The sequence below is a fragment of the Biomphalaria glabrata genome, chromosome 11, assembly GCF_947242115.1.
Source record: "Biomphalaria glabrata chromosome 11, xgBioGlab47.1, whole genome shotgun sequence".
Classification (NCBI taxonomy): Eukaryota; Metazoa; Mollusca; class Gastropoda; family Planorbidae; genus Biomphalaria; species Biomphalaria glabrata.
This window is the reverse complement of record NC_074721.1, coordinates 30,681,967-30,697,601: the sequence shown is the minus strand read 5'-3', so window position 1 is coordinate 30,697,601 and position 15,635 is coordinate 30,681,967. Positions and strand designations below refer to the sequence as shown.

Here is a 15,635-nt window from a genome sequence, read left to right as displayed (position 1 = left end):
GTCGATTTAACAGGAGTTCCTGGAAATCTCCCGAAATTGCAAAAGATACGAAAAAGGCCTTAAAATATACGGAATATATAGACAAAAATTGTCATTTTGGGGTGTCATTCAATATGGAAAACGCCAATCCTACGCGCGATAAATAAAAACGGCATTATGCATTAGAGGTAATTGTGTAATCTGGCGAAAGAAGCTTCTCGCGCCTCAAACTAATAAAGAATTACTTGAGGTCAACAATTCTCAAAGATAGATTGAAACATTTGGTAATTCTTGCTATTGAGCGTAATCTATGTAGGAAACAGAATTATTATGATATACTGTATGACTTTGCTACACGCAAGGCGCGTAAAATAATTCTGTACATAGTAATGAATGAATAAAATGCATAGACGAATTTATTTTCTAATACAAACTCTTAAATTTCACTTATTATCCGCTTCTCTACCCAAACTTGGCCTTGCGAAATCCGTTACGCATGGGCCCCACAATGGTTAAGTCCAGCCCTGCTATTTAGTGACGGGTGAATATACATAGTAGATTACTTGTTCTTTTTTTCCACGACTTCTTTGTCACAATGGTTAAGTCCGGCGCTGCTATTTAATGTTTGTAAAATGTTTCTTTGTAAAATGTTTTACATGTTTCGGATGTTCCTTCAGAGATTACTTCTTAGTCCAAACGTCCCGCAGGACGAAGGGGGTGGGAGCGGGCAGGGTTTGACTGTCCATCGCGCAGCCATCCGTAGCGACGTGTGAATACCCCCTTGTTCTCCCCCCCCCCCTCTTGTTTTTTCGTGGGGTTACTATCCGCAGAAATAAGAGAGTGATCTTTCCTTTACTTCTTGCTCGTCCAAACTGTTGAGGGAAGAAGAGAATTATATATATAGATTGCCAAATTGTTCAATCTATCTCAAGTAATTTTTTTTTTTTTTTTTTGAGGCGCGAGAGGCTTCTATTACCAGATGCCACAGTTGCGGGTAGGCCTATTGTTAAAAATATTCTGAGTAGTTTGGAAAAGAAGTGTATCTTTCATTCGTGGACAGATAAACTAAAATTGACAATTTTGTCTATTTCATGAATTGTCAGAACGTTTCTGATTTCAGAACCATGTAATAAGTAATACTGGTTTAATTTAATAATTTACAACTAGAATTAGCGCGGGGCTTATGAAAGTGGGGGGGGGGGGCACTCCGGCCGCATTGGTTGCAGTGGCCTAAGACCAGGCCCTGAGCCTATCATTGGAATATTAGAGAGTGAGTATATCTATACAGTCACTTGACTAGGTTTCTTTCTCGTGGAAAGGGGTGAATGGGGCGGGGTAAAAAAAATGTGTTAAAACGATTTAGATTTAGTTTTCTAAGACTAAAGTTATTTTGAAAAAATGGCGAAAACTCATATTTTGTCGTATCAAGTTCTAATTCTCTTAGTATACCCCCTTGATTAAACAAAATCGCAGCAAGCATTCATTCGAACAGGCCTCAGAAGGCTATATTTAAAAAAATATATTTCTAATTTAATTCAGTTGAAAAATGTAATAGATATATATGTAACTTCTATCATTATTAGCGGCCCCCTGAAAGGGGAAAAGACGCTATTAGTTTTGTGTGAAATGTCTGTCCGTCTGTCCCGTTTTGATCTCGTAAACTAGAAAAGATAGTGAAAATCCGACATTATAATATTTTAGTCCATTCAAAGTTCTGATGCAACGGCTACTTATTCTTTTCTAAATGCGAAAAATCTAATTTTTTTAAATCACTTATGCAAGCAGTTTTTGTTCATAAAATATACCACTTTTACAACTATTCACTATTAATAGTAACAAACACCGGAGGCTCTTTAGCAGGGACAGGAGTAACGACACATATATGTAACACATTTATGCAAACGGTTTTTTATTTTTGTCAAAAAAAATAATAATTTTTTTTTACATTTGTAAATATATATATAAGTTAAGTAATTTCTGTTCTTCTATTTACTACATTTACACGAAAAAAAAAGTTTACTTTTTTTAAAGAGAAAAAATCTATTTAGTATGCATATAAGTCGGGCATAATTTAAAACAACAATACATAAGTAATTTTTCATATTATCGCGTGAACTGCAATGCTATAATATAGGCTCATTATAGAAAATAAGTTTACATAACTAAAGGAAAAATTTAAACTTTTTATTTCCAAATTGTTTTTTTTTTTTCTTTTTAGGAATTAGAGATTGACCATTTACAAAGCAATTTTATCAATTAGATATTCATTATGAGACATCAATTAGGCAAGGTTCACATTTAACTTCACATTCACTTTCAACTATCCTTTGGTTAGCTGGACCGCTGGGGCACCACAAGATGTCAACCTTCTTCTCTGTCATTTGTCTTTAATCGAATTTAATTCTGATGTTCTTTATGAAAATATTGATACCTGCCTTTTTATCTGGCTGGGTGGACCACTTCGGGGGCCGATTTTGAGTTTGTGTTTCCTCACAAACTGTCTTTGTAACCTTGTTTATTGGGAGAATCGAGGTTAAACGTTTGCCACGATTTGAGTCTGGCTAAGTCTAGTTCTATATTCTAGATGTAACTAACTCTATTTTTAATATTTTGATATAAAAGTGGTTTCATTATCTATATCTCATCACTCATCATTATTATCTTTTCCTGGTCATCGGCTGTTCTTAGCAGGATATCAAGAGACAGGCCGGTCCATTCTATTATATTATTATTTTATTATTCAGTCAGCTTTTCTTTGGACGACCCTTTTAAGAACGCGATAGTCCTTTCAAAACCGATGTTGGATCTAAAGTCTAAATTTAGACCAACTACCTAGTATTAAAAAAAAAAATAGATCTTTCTCTTAAAAAAACTAAATAAATATTTGTTTCTCCTACAGCTAGATTTATTTTAGGTCTTTAAGTCTTGATCTAGATCTAGAATAAACTTTTACCTAGCCATCTCATTGGTGTTTAACAAGATTTAGTTTGTAAACAAACTTTGGTGACCCTTCAACCTGACCTCTGAGTTTCGTCCAATGGATAATTAGTTATTATTTGGTGCTGTATTAACAACGCGGGAAGCTTTGGTGTCGTCAAGACTTTACTTCTGGTAACTTGACGAAGGCGGTGCCAAGTTACTCTTATTGAAGATTCGTTAGAGTACATCGAACCTGGATAAGATAAACAGTCCGATTGACGTTTTGGCATTTTTTTTTTGTATCCGCTAATTGATTTTAAGGTTTACAAGGAATTAAGTAATCTATGGGAGTTTGCAATGGACGAAAGTTCCATGGAGAATTTTCAGAAAATTGAAAAGATTGGTGAAGGAACTTATGGAGTTGTTTATAAAGCTAGAGAAAAAATATCGGGCAAGCATGTTGCACTGAAGAAAATTCGCCTCGATGCGTAAGTATTCTAGATCTACCTAGTCTGGATAGAATTAGACTAAGAATAGACCTCTAAACACTAGATTCTAGATTTATTACTTAATTTGAACCAAGTAGACAACATAGACATTGGGACATTGGAAATCCGATAGGAGATATTTTTACTTTACTTTTACTAAAGACTTAACTATAGAATTACAAGAAAAAGGAATCCAAAAACTATTAGCCAGCATCAAACCTAATAAAGCATCCGGACCTGATGATATTCCAGCTAGATCTTTATCAAGATTACTCAAAGAACTAAGAAATGAGCTAGCACCAGACCAGTGTTCAAAATACTTTTTCAGGCATCTCTTAAGCAGAGCAGAGTACCAAGGGACTAGAAAGAAACTTAAGCTAATGTCATCCCCCTATTTAAAAAAGGAGAAAAATCTGACCCAGGAAACTACAGACCAGTATCACTTACCAACATCACATGTAAAATCCTAGAACACATAATATTAATATGTAGCAACATCATAAACCACTTAGACAAACATAATGTCCTTACTCCATACATACCAACATGGCTTTAGGAAATATAGATCATGTGAAACACAACTCTAATTGATGATTTTTCAAAAGGTTTAGAGTTTAGATAACAGTGAGCAAATAGATACTATCTTACTAGATTTTTCCAAAGTTTTTGACAAAGTTCACCACCATAGGTTGCTTAAAAAATTAAAATATTTCGGCATTGATGGTCCATTGCATCAGTGGATTAAAGATTTTCTGATAGGGAGAGAACAAACTGTTACTGTTATAATAAATGGCTCTAAATCAACACCATAACAGTAAACTCAGGCGTACCTGAAGGAACAGTCTTAGGTCCACTACTATTTTTAATTTACATGAATGATTTACCACATTGCATTAGTCATGATTAGTTCAGGAACAAAAGTCAGATTATTTGCAGACGATTGCATAATATATAGAACAATAAAAACAACACAAGATACAGACATTTTACAAAGAGAATTAGATGAATTACAGAAATGGGAATCTAATTTCCACCCAGAAAAATGTCAGTTATTAAGAGTAACAAAAAAACTAAAACAATTAATTCCACTTATTTTATTCATGGTAAACCAGTAACACAGACTAAAAACGCAAAATACCTAGGTGTTATAATAATTTATGAAAAACTTTCATGGAATCCCCATATTGATGAAACTATCAAAAAATCAAACAAAGCATTAGAGTTTATTTATAGAAATTTCTATAAATCAAGTAAGAACATAAAACTAAAATGTTATTTAATCTTGGTTAGGCCAATAATAGAATATGCATCCTCTGTTGGGACCTCTCAACTCAAGAAAACATTAAGAAACTGGAACAGACACAAAATAGAGCAGTGAAATTTATAACAAACGAATATTCACATTTGACTAGAGTAACACCTTTAGTAAAATCACTAAATTTAGAAAGCCTTCAGGACAGAAGACTCAAAAGTAAAGTAGCAATTATACATAAAACACTGAACCATAATCTCCAAATACACAAACAAAATTTAATAAAATGTAATAAAATACTCTGAAAGACAAAGATAGAGGCACATTCCTCGTCCCATATGCTAGGACAAATTTGTACAAGTGCTCCTTCTTCCCTAATGCTAATAGAGCATGGAATGGGTTGCCTGAGCTAGCCAGGAAAACCAGTGACTTGGCAGAATTTAAGTAATTGGTTAATATGCATGATGCATAGGACGTAATCCTCTTCTTTTTTGAAGTAACGTCTGTATTATATAAGATAAGATCAATGAGTTTAACATTAATATATTTTAAGTCTCGTCTTATTAACCATTCGACCATTGAGACCATTGACTGTTGACTTGACATTAAACGATTAACAGTGATTTAGATAGATTATGATTTACAGAAATTATAAAAGGGGTACACGAGGTTAAAAGTTTGGGAAACACTGACCTATGCTCTGCAGGTATGCATGGGTGTAGCTGGGTGAGTTGGTGGTGGGGTTGGGGATTCAAACCCCCTCCTCAAAAGTATTTCACACATTGATCGGTTGTCCTACCAGTCACTGGGCTCCATTACTAAATTAAATCTAGAGAATCTATGAGAATTCATGCAATAACCTTAGAAAAACTTAAGCCAAACTCGGGTCACCAAATTTCCTGTTTTTCTTTTTTTTTTTAAAAAACTTTTTGGTTCTATTCTAGGCTCTGGGTCAATTCAACACGCTTTAACTGTCACCCAACCTTACTTGAAATAATGCACAAAAAGGTGCTGCTTTATTAGCAGAGTCCAAAGCTGATTAGTTATCATGTAGGCTGACAATGTCCTCTCCTTCTATTGCGCACCCTCTCATATGAACAGAGCCAGGGCTTGCTAGCCTTTCTATCCTCCTCACCATGTGCAGTTGGTATTGTGTAACACTTCTGGAGGTTATGGTTCTTGGAGGTGTAGTCTCTTGAAAAATGTTTAATGTGGCTATTGGATCTAGAGATAAGGGTCGTAATAGCTTAACATTAGATGCAGGTCTTTTATTAATCCTTTCAATTTTGACTGTGCATGCAGTCTTTGCCACATTAGACTATAAGATGAGATTGTGATGAACGAAATATGCAAAGTTTTGCTTTCTCTGGAATTCTTATAAATTGTCTCAGATCCTTCCTAATCAACATTGTCATGCAGCCTGCATAATTACCAACTGCCTTTACTTAACACAGCTATTGTTGTATTTCCCTCTCCTGCTTACGTTTCATTGGCTCCCATGAGCATAAAAATTGAATACAATGTGACAAAAATTATGAAAGGACATATAATACAGCAATGATAAATTCTAAATGTTCCTGCATTCTGTGTTGCAGCTATACTCTTTTTGCCCCAAAAAATTTACACAAAATACATGGGGGGGGGGAGTAAATTATAGCTTTTATATAGCACTACTTTCATGCTTATAATATGCTCAGAGCGCTATGGTCCAATCTCATTTGTGGACAAGTGGGGGGAGGGTATCTGGGAGAAGGTTTTCTGTGATGCCTTTAGGCGCTCAGTAAACACAACTCTGCTCAAGTTGGGTGTCGAACCTCGAGCCCCCTTCATAGGAAGCCAAGCCATGTTCAAGCGTACTTAGCCTCTCAACCACATCTTCATTTGTTCAGTTTAGTGAATATGCTACTGAATTCAAAGAAATATACCAGCCATGTGAACATCCCCCCCATAGTGATGAAATAAAAAGGAACAGATTACGTATGGCAGGTCACCTCAAAAGAATGCCAGAGAACAGAGGTGCGAAAACCAAAAGGAAAGCGCTCTAATGGTAGACCACGACTACAGTGGCTTGATGACGTAGAGGTAGATCTACAGCAGCTAAAGTCCGGGCTTGGAGAGATAAAGCACTGGATAGATAAGAACGGAGAGTTGTGCTAAAACTGACCAGGGCACTCCATGGGCCGTAGTGCCACTGGGATGGATGGATCTTACAGAATTCAAAGCATTTGTCAGAATTTTAAAAATGTGATTTAAAGGTGAAGAGCTGCATTTTTTTTCTTCATTTTAAATTGCATTTTCGCAGAAAGGAAAGAAAAAAAAAGACTACCATTTGTTCAGCTATATCCCCCATCCTCCTAAAATTTTTTTTTTTAGATTTGTGGTAATGTTTAAACTAGAAAACTAACATTTTTAATGTCATTGACATTTTTATTATAACTATTTTCACCAGTGAAAGTGAAGGAGTTCCAAGCACTGCCATACGCGAAATTTCTTTGCTGAAAGAACTTGACCACCCAAATGTTGTCAGGTACCAAAAGCTTTTTTTAATCACATTACAATATTCTTGTACGTTATTGTTTGCCTTGCATGAGTACATCAAGTCCACGCTTAATGATGGGGTTAAGAACCAGAAAGTCTTGTTGTTAAACATTTTTTAACCTAGATTTGGGTTAGGTATTTAATAACCATTTTTTAAAAGTAGAGTATGTAGTATGTGCAGTACTGTATACACTTGAAACTACATAGTATTTTTGGCCAGCAGTTTCTCCTTGCTCTCCCTGGCAATAACAGCCTTATATCCCACAGTACTCTTTGTCATCGCCTTCATTTTCTCCTAATCTTGAACTATTGTTGAAATGGTGGAATGAGAAAGCCCAATGCTTCTAGCGTTAACTAATACTTTCATTCTACCTTCATACTTCTGTATGATCTTTATCTTCTTGTCTAGGTCATTGTTTTTTCTGGGCTTCTAAAAGAAAGGTCCTGTAGGAGTTGTACTCTTCCTTTTGTCGCCCATGTTGATGGGATAGGTTTTGATCATAAATTTAAATTTAAAAAATCAACAAAGTTCTTGATATGGTGTGAGAAAGAGTGATCACTTTGGTGAGATGAGTTATCTCAGCCCAGTTTATCGTTCACAACACACCACTATGCTGCCACTGCAATACACACCACACAAAATTTAAAAAATAGTGCTCGGCTATCCTTCACATCTTTGAAATTGATCGGAATTGATGTCTATTTGTAAAGGTCCTCAACTTCAAGTCATCATTAAACAGACTCATCATTAAGTGAGGGCTCACTGTAATTTGTTTTATATGTGGATTTAGTGCAACAAGCGAATGTTATATTTTATAATAATCTAGAAGATTTATGAATCAGTATTATGTTATCTTCTCTTCCCTATTTCTTTCACTTGATAAAAATATTCACTAAACCTTTGTATTTTTGCTGATCAGTTCTTCTTTCGTGATTCTTTAGTAACTTTAAAAAATAATTAGATCTATTAAAGATGTAGACTTTATTTGATTAGCACATTATCAGACAGCAGAAGATAATAACCTACATTTAGAAATGTTCAATAATGTTCTGTCTTACTATTGCTTTCTATGCATTCATATTCTTCTTCTTTGTTCTCATTATATTGAGCATTCAGATGACTAGACCAATATCTGAGATGAACCGTGCAGTGGTTTCCAAACCAGGCATCTCTCCGTATAGTTTTTGTTCCCTAGGGGACTTATGGGGACAGTGTCTTTTTAGTAGATCTTGATAAAGAGAACATATGTTGCCTCATTCTGTCCAATTCTGAGGTAAAAAATGAAATGTGGTCATGGTGAGATGGCTTATAATAGTTGTCTTTCTTGTGATTCAAATGGGAACTTGTCCAGTTCTTATTTATTCTATTCACTATTAGTTCTTTATTTCTTCTGGATAGAGTGCCATTTTCAATTTTGTATTTGTTCTCCCTCCTTGGCAAGTGTGTTGGGTGATTTACTGACAAGATAGCAACTAGTTCTAGTGCTCCTCTTTCTGCTCTGTGGCTGTCAGAGAACTCACCAGTTGCAAATAATTTTTCTGGTGTTTCTCCATTGGGCCTTTCGATGAGTATTCCAACTTCTCTTTTTGGTGACTTTTTGTGATGAACTATCAATGACCTATTGATTGTTAGGGTAATGAATTTGTAGAAAAGAGTTCACACTGATTCCTCTAGCTCTCTTGGAATGTATTCAGATTTTTTTTATTGGTTCTATTTTCAATGATGTCTAGTATAGAGGGAAGAGATCTATAGTTCCAAGGTGGAAATTTGCTGTTTTGTTTCCAGTGCTATATTTTCTTCTTAAGGTTCAGAGAGTCCTATTAGTCTGTTTGAGATGGTTTTAAATGCCAGATTTGTGCATTTTACTCTTTCTAAGAATTCCAATTTTGGTGAATTGGGAAAGGATTTTTATTTCACTTCTTCATCCAGAGAGACTAGAGCATAGCTCTTATGGGTGTTGTTTTTATTGTTGCTGTCATTATTCTTAGGCCAAAATTAAACCATGTCTATTTTCCTTTGGTTATTTTAGGCTGCTGAGCCCCACACTGTGGCATCATATTCTAGAATGAGCATCCATATTATTATGCAAAAATTTTGTTGCGATGTTTGCATTGCGAAGCTACCTTTATTTAGATCCTCTCCTGAGCTCATACAAGAATGTCATTTTGATTGTTCTTGTTTCTTAACTTAGTAAGCATTGTTTGTTTCAGACTGCTGGATGTTATACATTGTGATATGAAGCTTTATTTGGTTTTCGAGTATTTGACAAAGGACTTAAAGAAATATATGGACTCTTTCCCAAGCAATGAGCAAATTAATCCTGCACTTATAAAGGTAACTAATAAAGCATTTATGGTTACTGTGTAAGAAATATTTAACGTGCATTTCTGACTCATTTTATACAATTGATATTTTCAATATTAACATTAAACATTTAGAACAAAAATCCATAAATCTAAACATGACTCGCACATAGTTTCATTAAAAAAAAAAAAACAATTTGCTAAGACTAAATGTAAGAACTCTTTGTCTCCCATTGTCATAAAAAAAATTAAGTTTCCTTTTCCGACCTTGCAATCTATAGGGCAAATGATGTAGAGGTCATCTGTTTGTGGCCCAAGGTAAATGAAGGTGTCATATGGCCTTTACTTTTCCCCAACTAATGTCAGGTACCCATTAGAGCTGAGTGAACTCAGTGATGCCCTAATGATCCTGAAATTCAGAAATTGAACATGCCAGTCTTCTCCAGGATTCGAACCCCTCGGTTCTTAAGCCAAGCACTTTATCACTCATCTACCGCATCTCCTCTCTTTGTCAAGGTCACTTTTATTTAAATAAATTGTATTTTCTGTTCTTTGTTTTGTTTTCAGAGCTATATGTTTCAGCTGTTGTCTGGGATATCTTACTGTCACTCACACAGAGTACTTCATCGTGATCTGAAACCACAAAATTTGCTAATAGATATGCAAGGAAATATTAAGTTGGCAGATTTTGGTCTGGCTAGAGCATTTGGAGTTCCTGTCAGAACATACACACATGAGGTGCTTTTTATTAAAGTGGAAGCCATGAAATATTTGTTTGTCATCGTATAATTAAGCTCTTAATATACAAGTTTTTTTTCCCCAAGTTAATACGTTGTTTTTTTTACTATCACCCAAAATAAACTAAAAGACCCAAATACCAGTAAATTTAAAGCTAGATTTAAATCCAGAGAAAAAGTATTATGACACTGTAAGAGAATGTTCAATAGACAAATTATGTCTGGCAAAGTTGGCTTTTTGGGTCAGTGTTGCTAAGACTACAGAGACACTTCTGAGCATTATCAAGATAGTTAACCAATGCTTCCTTTCCTAACAAACGATTTAGATTCTCTAATAACGTTTATCATGAAGGGAAGTATTGTAGCGAGGGCTACAACTCATAGGAAGTTGTTTGCTCCAGATACTAAATCAAAGGAGACACAAATAGCCCGTTTCAGAATTTCTGACAGACTAAAAACTTAAAAGGCAGAATAATATATCAGTGAAAGGGTGCTTTGCCACTAACTTAAATTAGAAAGTAAAGATCTTTCAATTGAAGCTCAACAAACAAGACTGAGATTATAAGATTACTAGGAAGAACGAAAACAATCAAAAGCTGCTTAAAAAAAAAGACACTATTGGCAATGAAGTATTTCAAAATATTTTTTGTCTAGGGCAATGCTGAACAGAAACACTATTATTTAATTTTGAAGTTAGACCAGTTAAAATTCTCATAAAAATGTTGTAGGTATAAAATTTTTAGAAGTTAGTTTTGTGGCTAAGTAGCTGTACTCATGCACTGATAAATTGTAATACATACTAATACATAGAGTACTTCACTTTTCAGGTAGTTACACTGTGGTACAGGGCACCAGAGATCTTGTTGGGCAGTCGATTCTATTCCACACCAGTTGACGTATGGAGCTTGGGGTGCATTTTTGTAGAGATGGTGAGATTTGAAACATCTAATTACTGTCTTACTTATATGTAATTTACTTAAATGTCTATATAGGGCAGTTAGTTTTTATTTCTGTTTAAAAAATTAATGGTTTTATTACATTTTTGTAGGTTAGAAGACAGGCTTTATTCCCTGGAGATTCTGAGATTGATCAGCTCTTTAGAATATTTAGAACTCTAGGTAAGCGTGCTAGAGAATTCTTTTCTAAAAATTTAACATTGAAATAGTTTTGAAAAGCTAAGTCCTTAGAGCTAATCAGTTTTACTTCAGTTGTCATAAGACATGGTTGTTGATTTGGATTTGGTGTTGATTATGGCCAAAGAAAAGTCAGTTACTAGTAACATGATGCTATGGTCCATGACCTGCCTTTTGACCATGGTGTCTCATCTGGAAAGATTGGTAGTAAATTATCTGGCACTATGACAGTATACAATAATGAAAATTTACTGGACCTACTATTATGCATTCAAAGTTTTTTTTATGTGTGCTGACTCTGTTGTGTCGCAAACACCAAAAAAAGAAGTTATAATCGTTAGGTTGCTATTATAATGGCCTTCCAATCTCAAGGCTATTTGACTTAAGGTTCCCAAGGTCACAACATTGTCTAAATTGTGCCAATATGCCCTAAAATCTAAAGGGTCCCTTTGTCAAACCACTTTAAGATAAGACCTTGAAATATCTTCTCCAACTATGACCTAACCAAAATGAGACCTTACTTGGGGATTTAAAAAAAAGGACGGGGGTTTGGGGTGGTTCTTATTATTGTAGCTTGTGAAAGCATTAAAACATTGTAACCAATTAGCAGTTGTTTACAATCATCAGTAAATGATAATTATATTAAATGAGTAAGTCTTTATAATTTTTAAGAGCAAAAGTTTTGAATAACTTGTTGAATATATTTCTTATTGAACAATACCCTGCAGCTTCTTTAATAACTCATGCAAAGAATATCACTATGAAACTTGATCATGTTCTAAAATTATCTAAATGTTATGTTCCTCATATGCCCACAATGTTTTAGCTAGCAATTTGGCATTCTTGATTTTATTGTTCAAAGCTAACAATTATAGAAACTTTAATTTACTTTTAATTTTCTGACTGCATTGTTTCTCATTCCTCAGCAAAAAGTGATGCAGAACAAATTTATTTGACCATTATTATAATGTAGGGGCATGGTGGCTGAGTGATTGTGCTGGCCACATGACACCCTCGTTAACCCTTGGCCAAAGAAAAGGATAACCTTAACATTGTCTGCCTTATAGATCTCAAGATCTGAAAGGGGAACTTTACTTTCTTTTTTTTATTATACTCTGAATAATACACTAAATATTTTGAACTGAACAGTCAAGTTATAGCGGAAACTGTTGGTTTGACTAAGTTATTTCATATAATGAAATGTAAAATAAAAAATCAGAATAATAATTAGTATTTTCTTCACTCCCTACAGGCACGCCAGATGAGACAACTTGGCCTGGAGTGACTAGCTTACCAGATTACAAATCATCATTTCCCAAGTGGCCTGTGAAAGATGTAGGGGCTCTAGTGCCAGGTCTGTGTACTGATGGCATTGACTTACTACAGGTACACTTTCATGTCCTAAGATTTGTTTTAATATCTGATGTCCTGGACTAGAGTTCAGCTGTGATTGTGAGTTGGTTTTGAGTGGCTAGTAGTGCTATTGTGTGTGACATTGACAAACTAGTTGACCTTTATTGTTACTAATTGGATGAGTGAACAGCTGTGTTTAGTAGGGCTCTGTAGAAGTAGATCTGTGATTAGTAGAGTGCTGATTAAGACAGTGACATGTCAAAATGAATAAAGTCAATTGTTAATGGTCATTAAATTAAACTAAAATTTGTAGGCGCAGGGGTCTCGAGTTCGAAGACTGGGGTTTTTAATTTAGTGATCTTTGAGCGCCTCTGAGTCCACCCAGCTCTAATGGGACCTAACATTAGTTGGGAAAAGTTAAGGCAGTTGGTCATTGTGCTGGCCACATGACACCCTCGTTAACCATAGGCCACAGAAACAGGTCTGAAAGGGGAACTTTACTTTTTTTTTTAATAGTAGTATTTAATACTTTTTTATTGTTAGTCTAGTATTACAAATTTGTTGACATAACTGATAGAAACTAATTGATATAACTATGCCTAATATAAGCTTTATATTTTTTAAAAAGTATTTTCTTTTCATATATTTTCTCGTTTTATATTTTACTCAACAGAAAATGTTGACCTATGAACCCAGTAAAAGAATCTCTGCCAAGATGGCAATACATCATCCATTTTTTCTAGGTGTGTGCAGACAAAGTCCCGAGGGAGAAGCCATTAAATAGGAGGTGCATTTATTGTCATGTTACATGTCTCATAATAATGTTGTGTGTCAGTGGATGTAGAAACAAGAATGGACTGTACAACTTTTTACTTTTATGCAGACGGTGTGTCCATGAGGGTCAGTAGTGTGTCATCTTGAATCATCTTTCCAAAACTAACTGTGTAGATATACTATGATCGTTAAACATTGCAATAACAAAGCTCAGCTAAGAATGAATCAAACCATAAAACTGAAAAGGTGCATATGAATGCACATTCTTTGTTCACTGGCACCATTTGCATCTTTTAAATTTCATGCTTTAAACTTTTTTTAACCAAATTCTGCTTGCCTCTTTTGTTTTCATGAGGCTCTCTGAATTATGATTTGAGATTGTAAAATATGACATTATAGGGTTATCTCTCAAAAAAATTTTTTTTTTATTCTGACATTAAATTTTTTTTTTTCTTTATAAATTCCCTATAGGAACCCTTTTTGTTTTTGTGTGTGAAGGATTAAAACTATGATTTTTAGATACATTTTTCTTAAGGTTAACAATTTTTTTTTTACTAGAAAATATGCAAAAAAATTTGTCAATGCGACATTGTTTTTATATACAATTTCATTTTTAAACTTGAGTATAGGCCTGCACATGTTTTTTTTTATAACAGTGGGCATGTTAATTGTTTCAAACGTATTCAAACCAAAGCACCTAAAGTGTCCTCTGTATAATATAATGAAAAACATGTGATGTTTTTAACTTATATAATATATAATCATCAGTATTTATTTTCTTGTCTGCATTCCTTTCAAATGTATTTAACTATTTTTCTTTTTTAATTCCATGACTGTATTGTAAATTAAAATGAACACCTCTTGCTAGTCAGACCAGTGCCTTTTAACATGTTCAATTCCAAACCACTTCTATTTGCTTACTTTGTGAAGAGAGCAAGTGGCTTTATGCATCTCTGTATTTTCATTCACTGAATCATTTTGTTTTATTTGAAAACATTTTTTTAAAGCTTCTCTGTTGTAAGTCATGATATTGTTTCAATGTATGGACATACATCAGTAGCTGTCAACAGTATGGCCCTTTATGTATATTGGTGTGTCATTGGACATTTTCATTAAGCTTTTTTTTTTTTTTATTTGATTTTTTTGCTGAAGTGAATATTGAAGTGGCTTTTAAGTTTTGAGCAAGTGAATAATAACTGCAGGTTATCTTTAGTTCTACAGTATGCTCTAATTGGTCTACTCTTAGCCAATGTTAAAAAAGGGATGTCTGATAAGTTCTGTCTATGATCCCTGGTGCAGATGACGTAAAGCTCATATTTCCCTGAGGGTGTTATCTGACCAAAACAACGTCTAACTGCCTTAACTTCCCCAATGAGTTTGGTGGCCTAAAAATTCAGTTTGAAAGCCAAGTGTTTTATCACTTAGCCACCTCTAATTATTTGTTGCTGTTTTTTTTATAAACATTCTGCTCTAGCTCAATGAAACCTTCTTGACACTAAGAATATTAAATAATAATAAGGCTGTCTTCAATTCCAAAGATTAGTGAGGAGTGCAGTATTTCCTGTGATCTTCATATTTTGCCACATTCAAACCATAAACGCAGCCATAAACATTGTCATAACATTAGCAATTTATATGTTATATGTATATATATAAATATACACATGTAAATCCAGTACATCAAAAATACATTCTTTTCCTATCACTTTCATCTAATTAATAAATGATGTTTATCTATGTTTGGCAGTTTCAAATGTTGGTATATAAAACAATTACCAAATATTGAAAGTTGAATATAACTGTCAAAGAAGCTGAACTGTATATAATGAACATATATCTCAAGGTAAATCCCTGTATTTTAGTGTTTCTTGTGTATGAAGCAAAACAACTCATACATACATGAATGTGTGAAGAGCTGCGTGTAATCATATTTTCTCATGCTTGACTTGAATTGTGAATATCAGAACACTGTACCATGCTTTTGACCTTGTTTACATAGTAGATTCATTAGTGACCTGTTTGCTTTTAAAGCTTTTTTTTTTTTTTCCTTCATTGTGACATGACCATCAATATTCATATATTCCATCTGTCATTTGAGTATTGATATTATACAAAGTGCATTAAACAGCATTATTAATGGCTTTTTTTCCCCCTTCTG

The 15,635-nt window shown here is 34.2% G+C and overlaps 1 protein-coding gene across 1 annotated transcript; it reads left to right on the top strand.

Annotated features, from left to right (window-relative positions):
• Window positions 1-3,049: 3,049 nt before the first annotated feature.
• LOC106065664 (cyclin-dependent kinase 2-like) lies at window positions 3,050-15,618 on the top strand. Its single transcript, XM_013224544.2, has 8 exons — window positions 3,050-3,386; window positions 7,088-7,165; window positions 9,388-9,511; window positions 10,048-10,218; window positions 11,045-11,146; window positions 11,266-11,335; window positions 12,603-12,736; window positions 13,377-15,618. Exons 1-8 carry the CDS (start codon window positions 3,256-3,258, stop codon window positions 13,485-13,487), a joined length of 921 nt encoding a protein of 306 aa, XP_013079998.2. The 5' UTR covers window positions 3,050-3,255; the 3' UTR covers window positions 13,488-15,618.
• The last annotated feature ends 17 nt before the right edge of the window (window positions 15,619-15,635 follow it).

Coding starts and splice junctions, on each gene's coding strand:
- LOC106065664 (XM_013224544.2), top strand. CDS start 3,256: ATGGACGAAAGTTCCATGGAGAATTTTCAGAAAATTGAAAAGATTGGT. Junction 7,166..9,387: donor GACCACCCAAATGTTGTCAG/GTACCAAAAGCT, acceptor TGTTTGTTTCAG/ACTGCTGGATGTTATACATT. Junction 11,336..12,602: donor TAGAATATTTAGAACTCTAG/GTAAGCGTGCTA, acceptor CACTCCCTACAG/GCACGCCAGATGAGACAACT.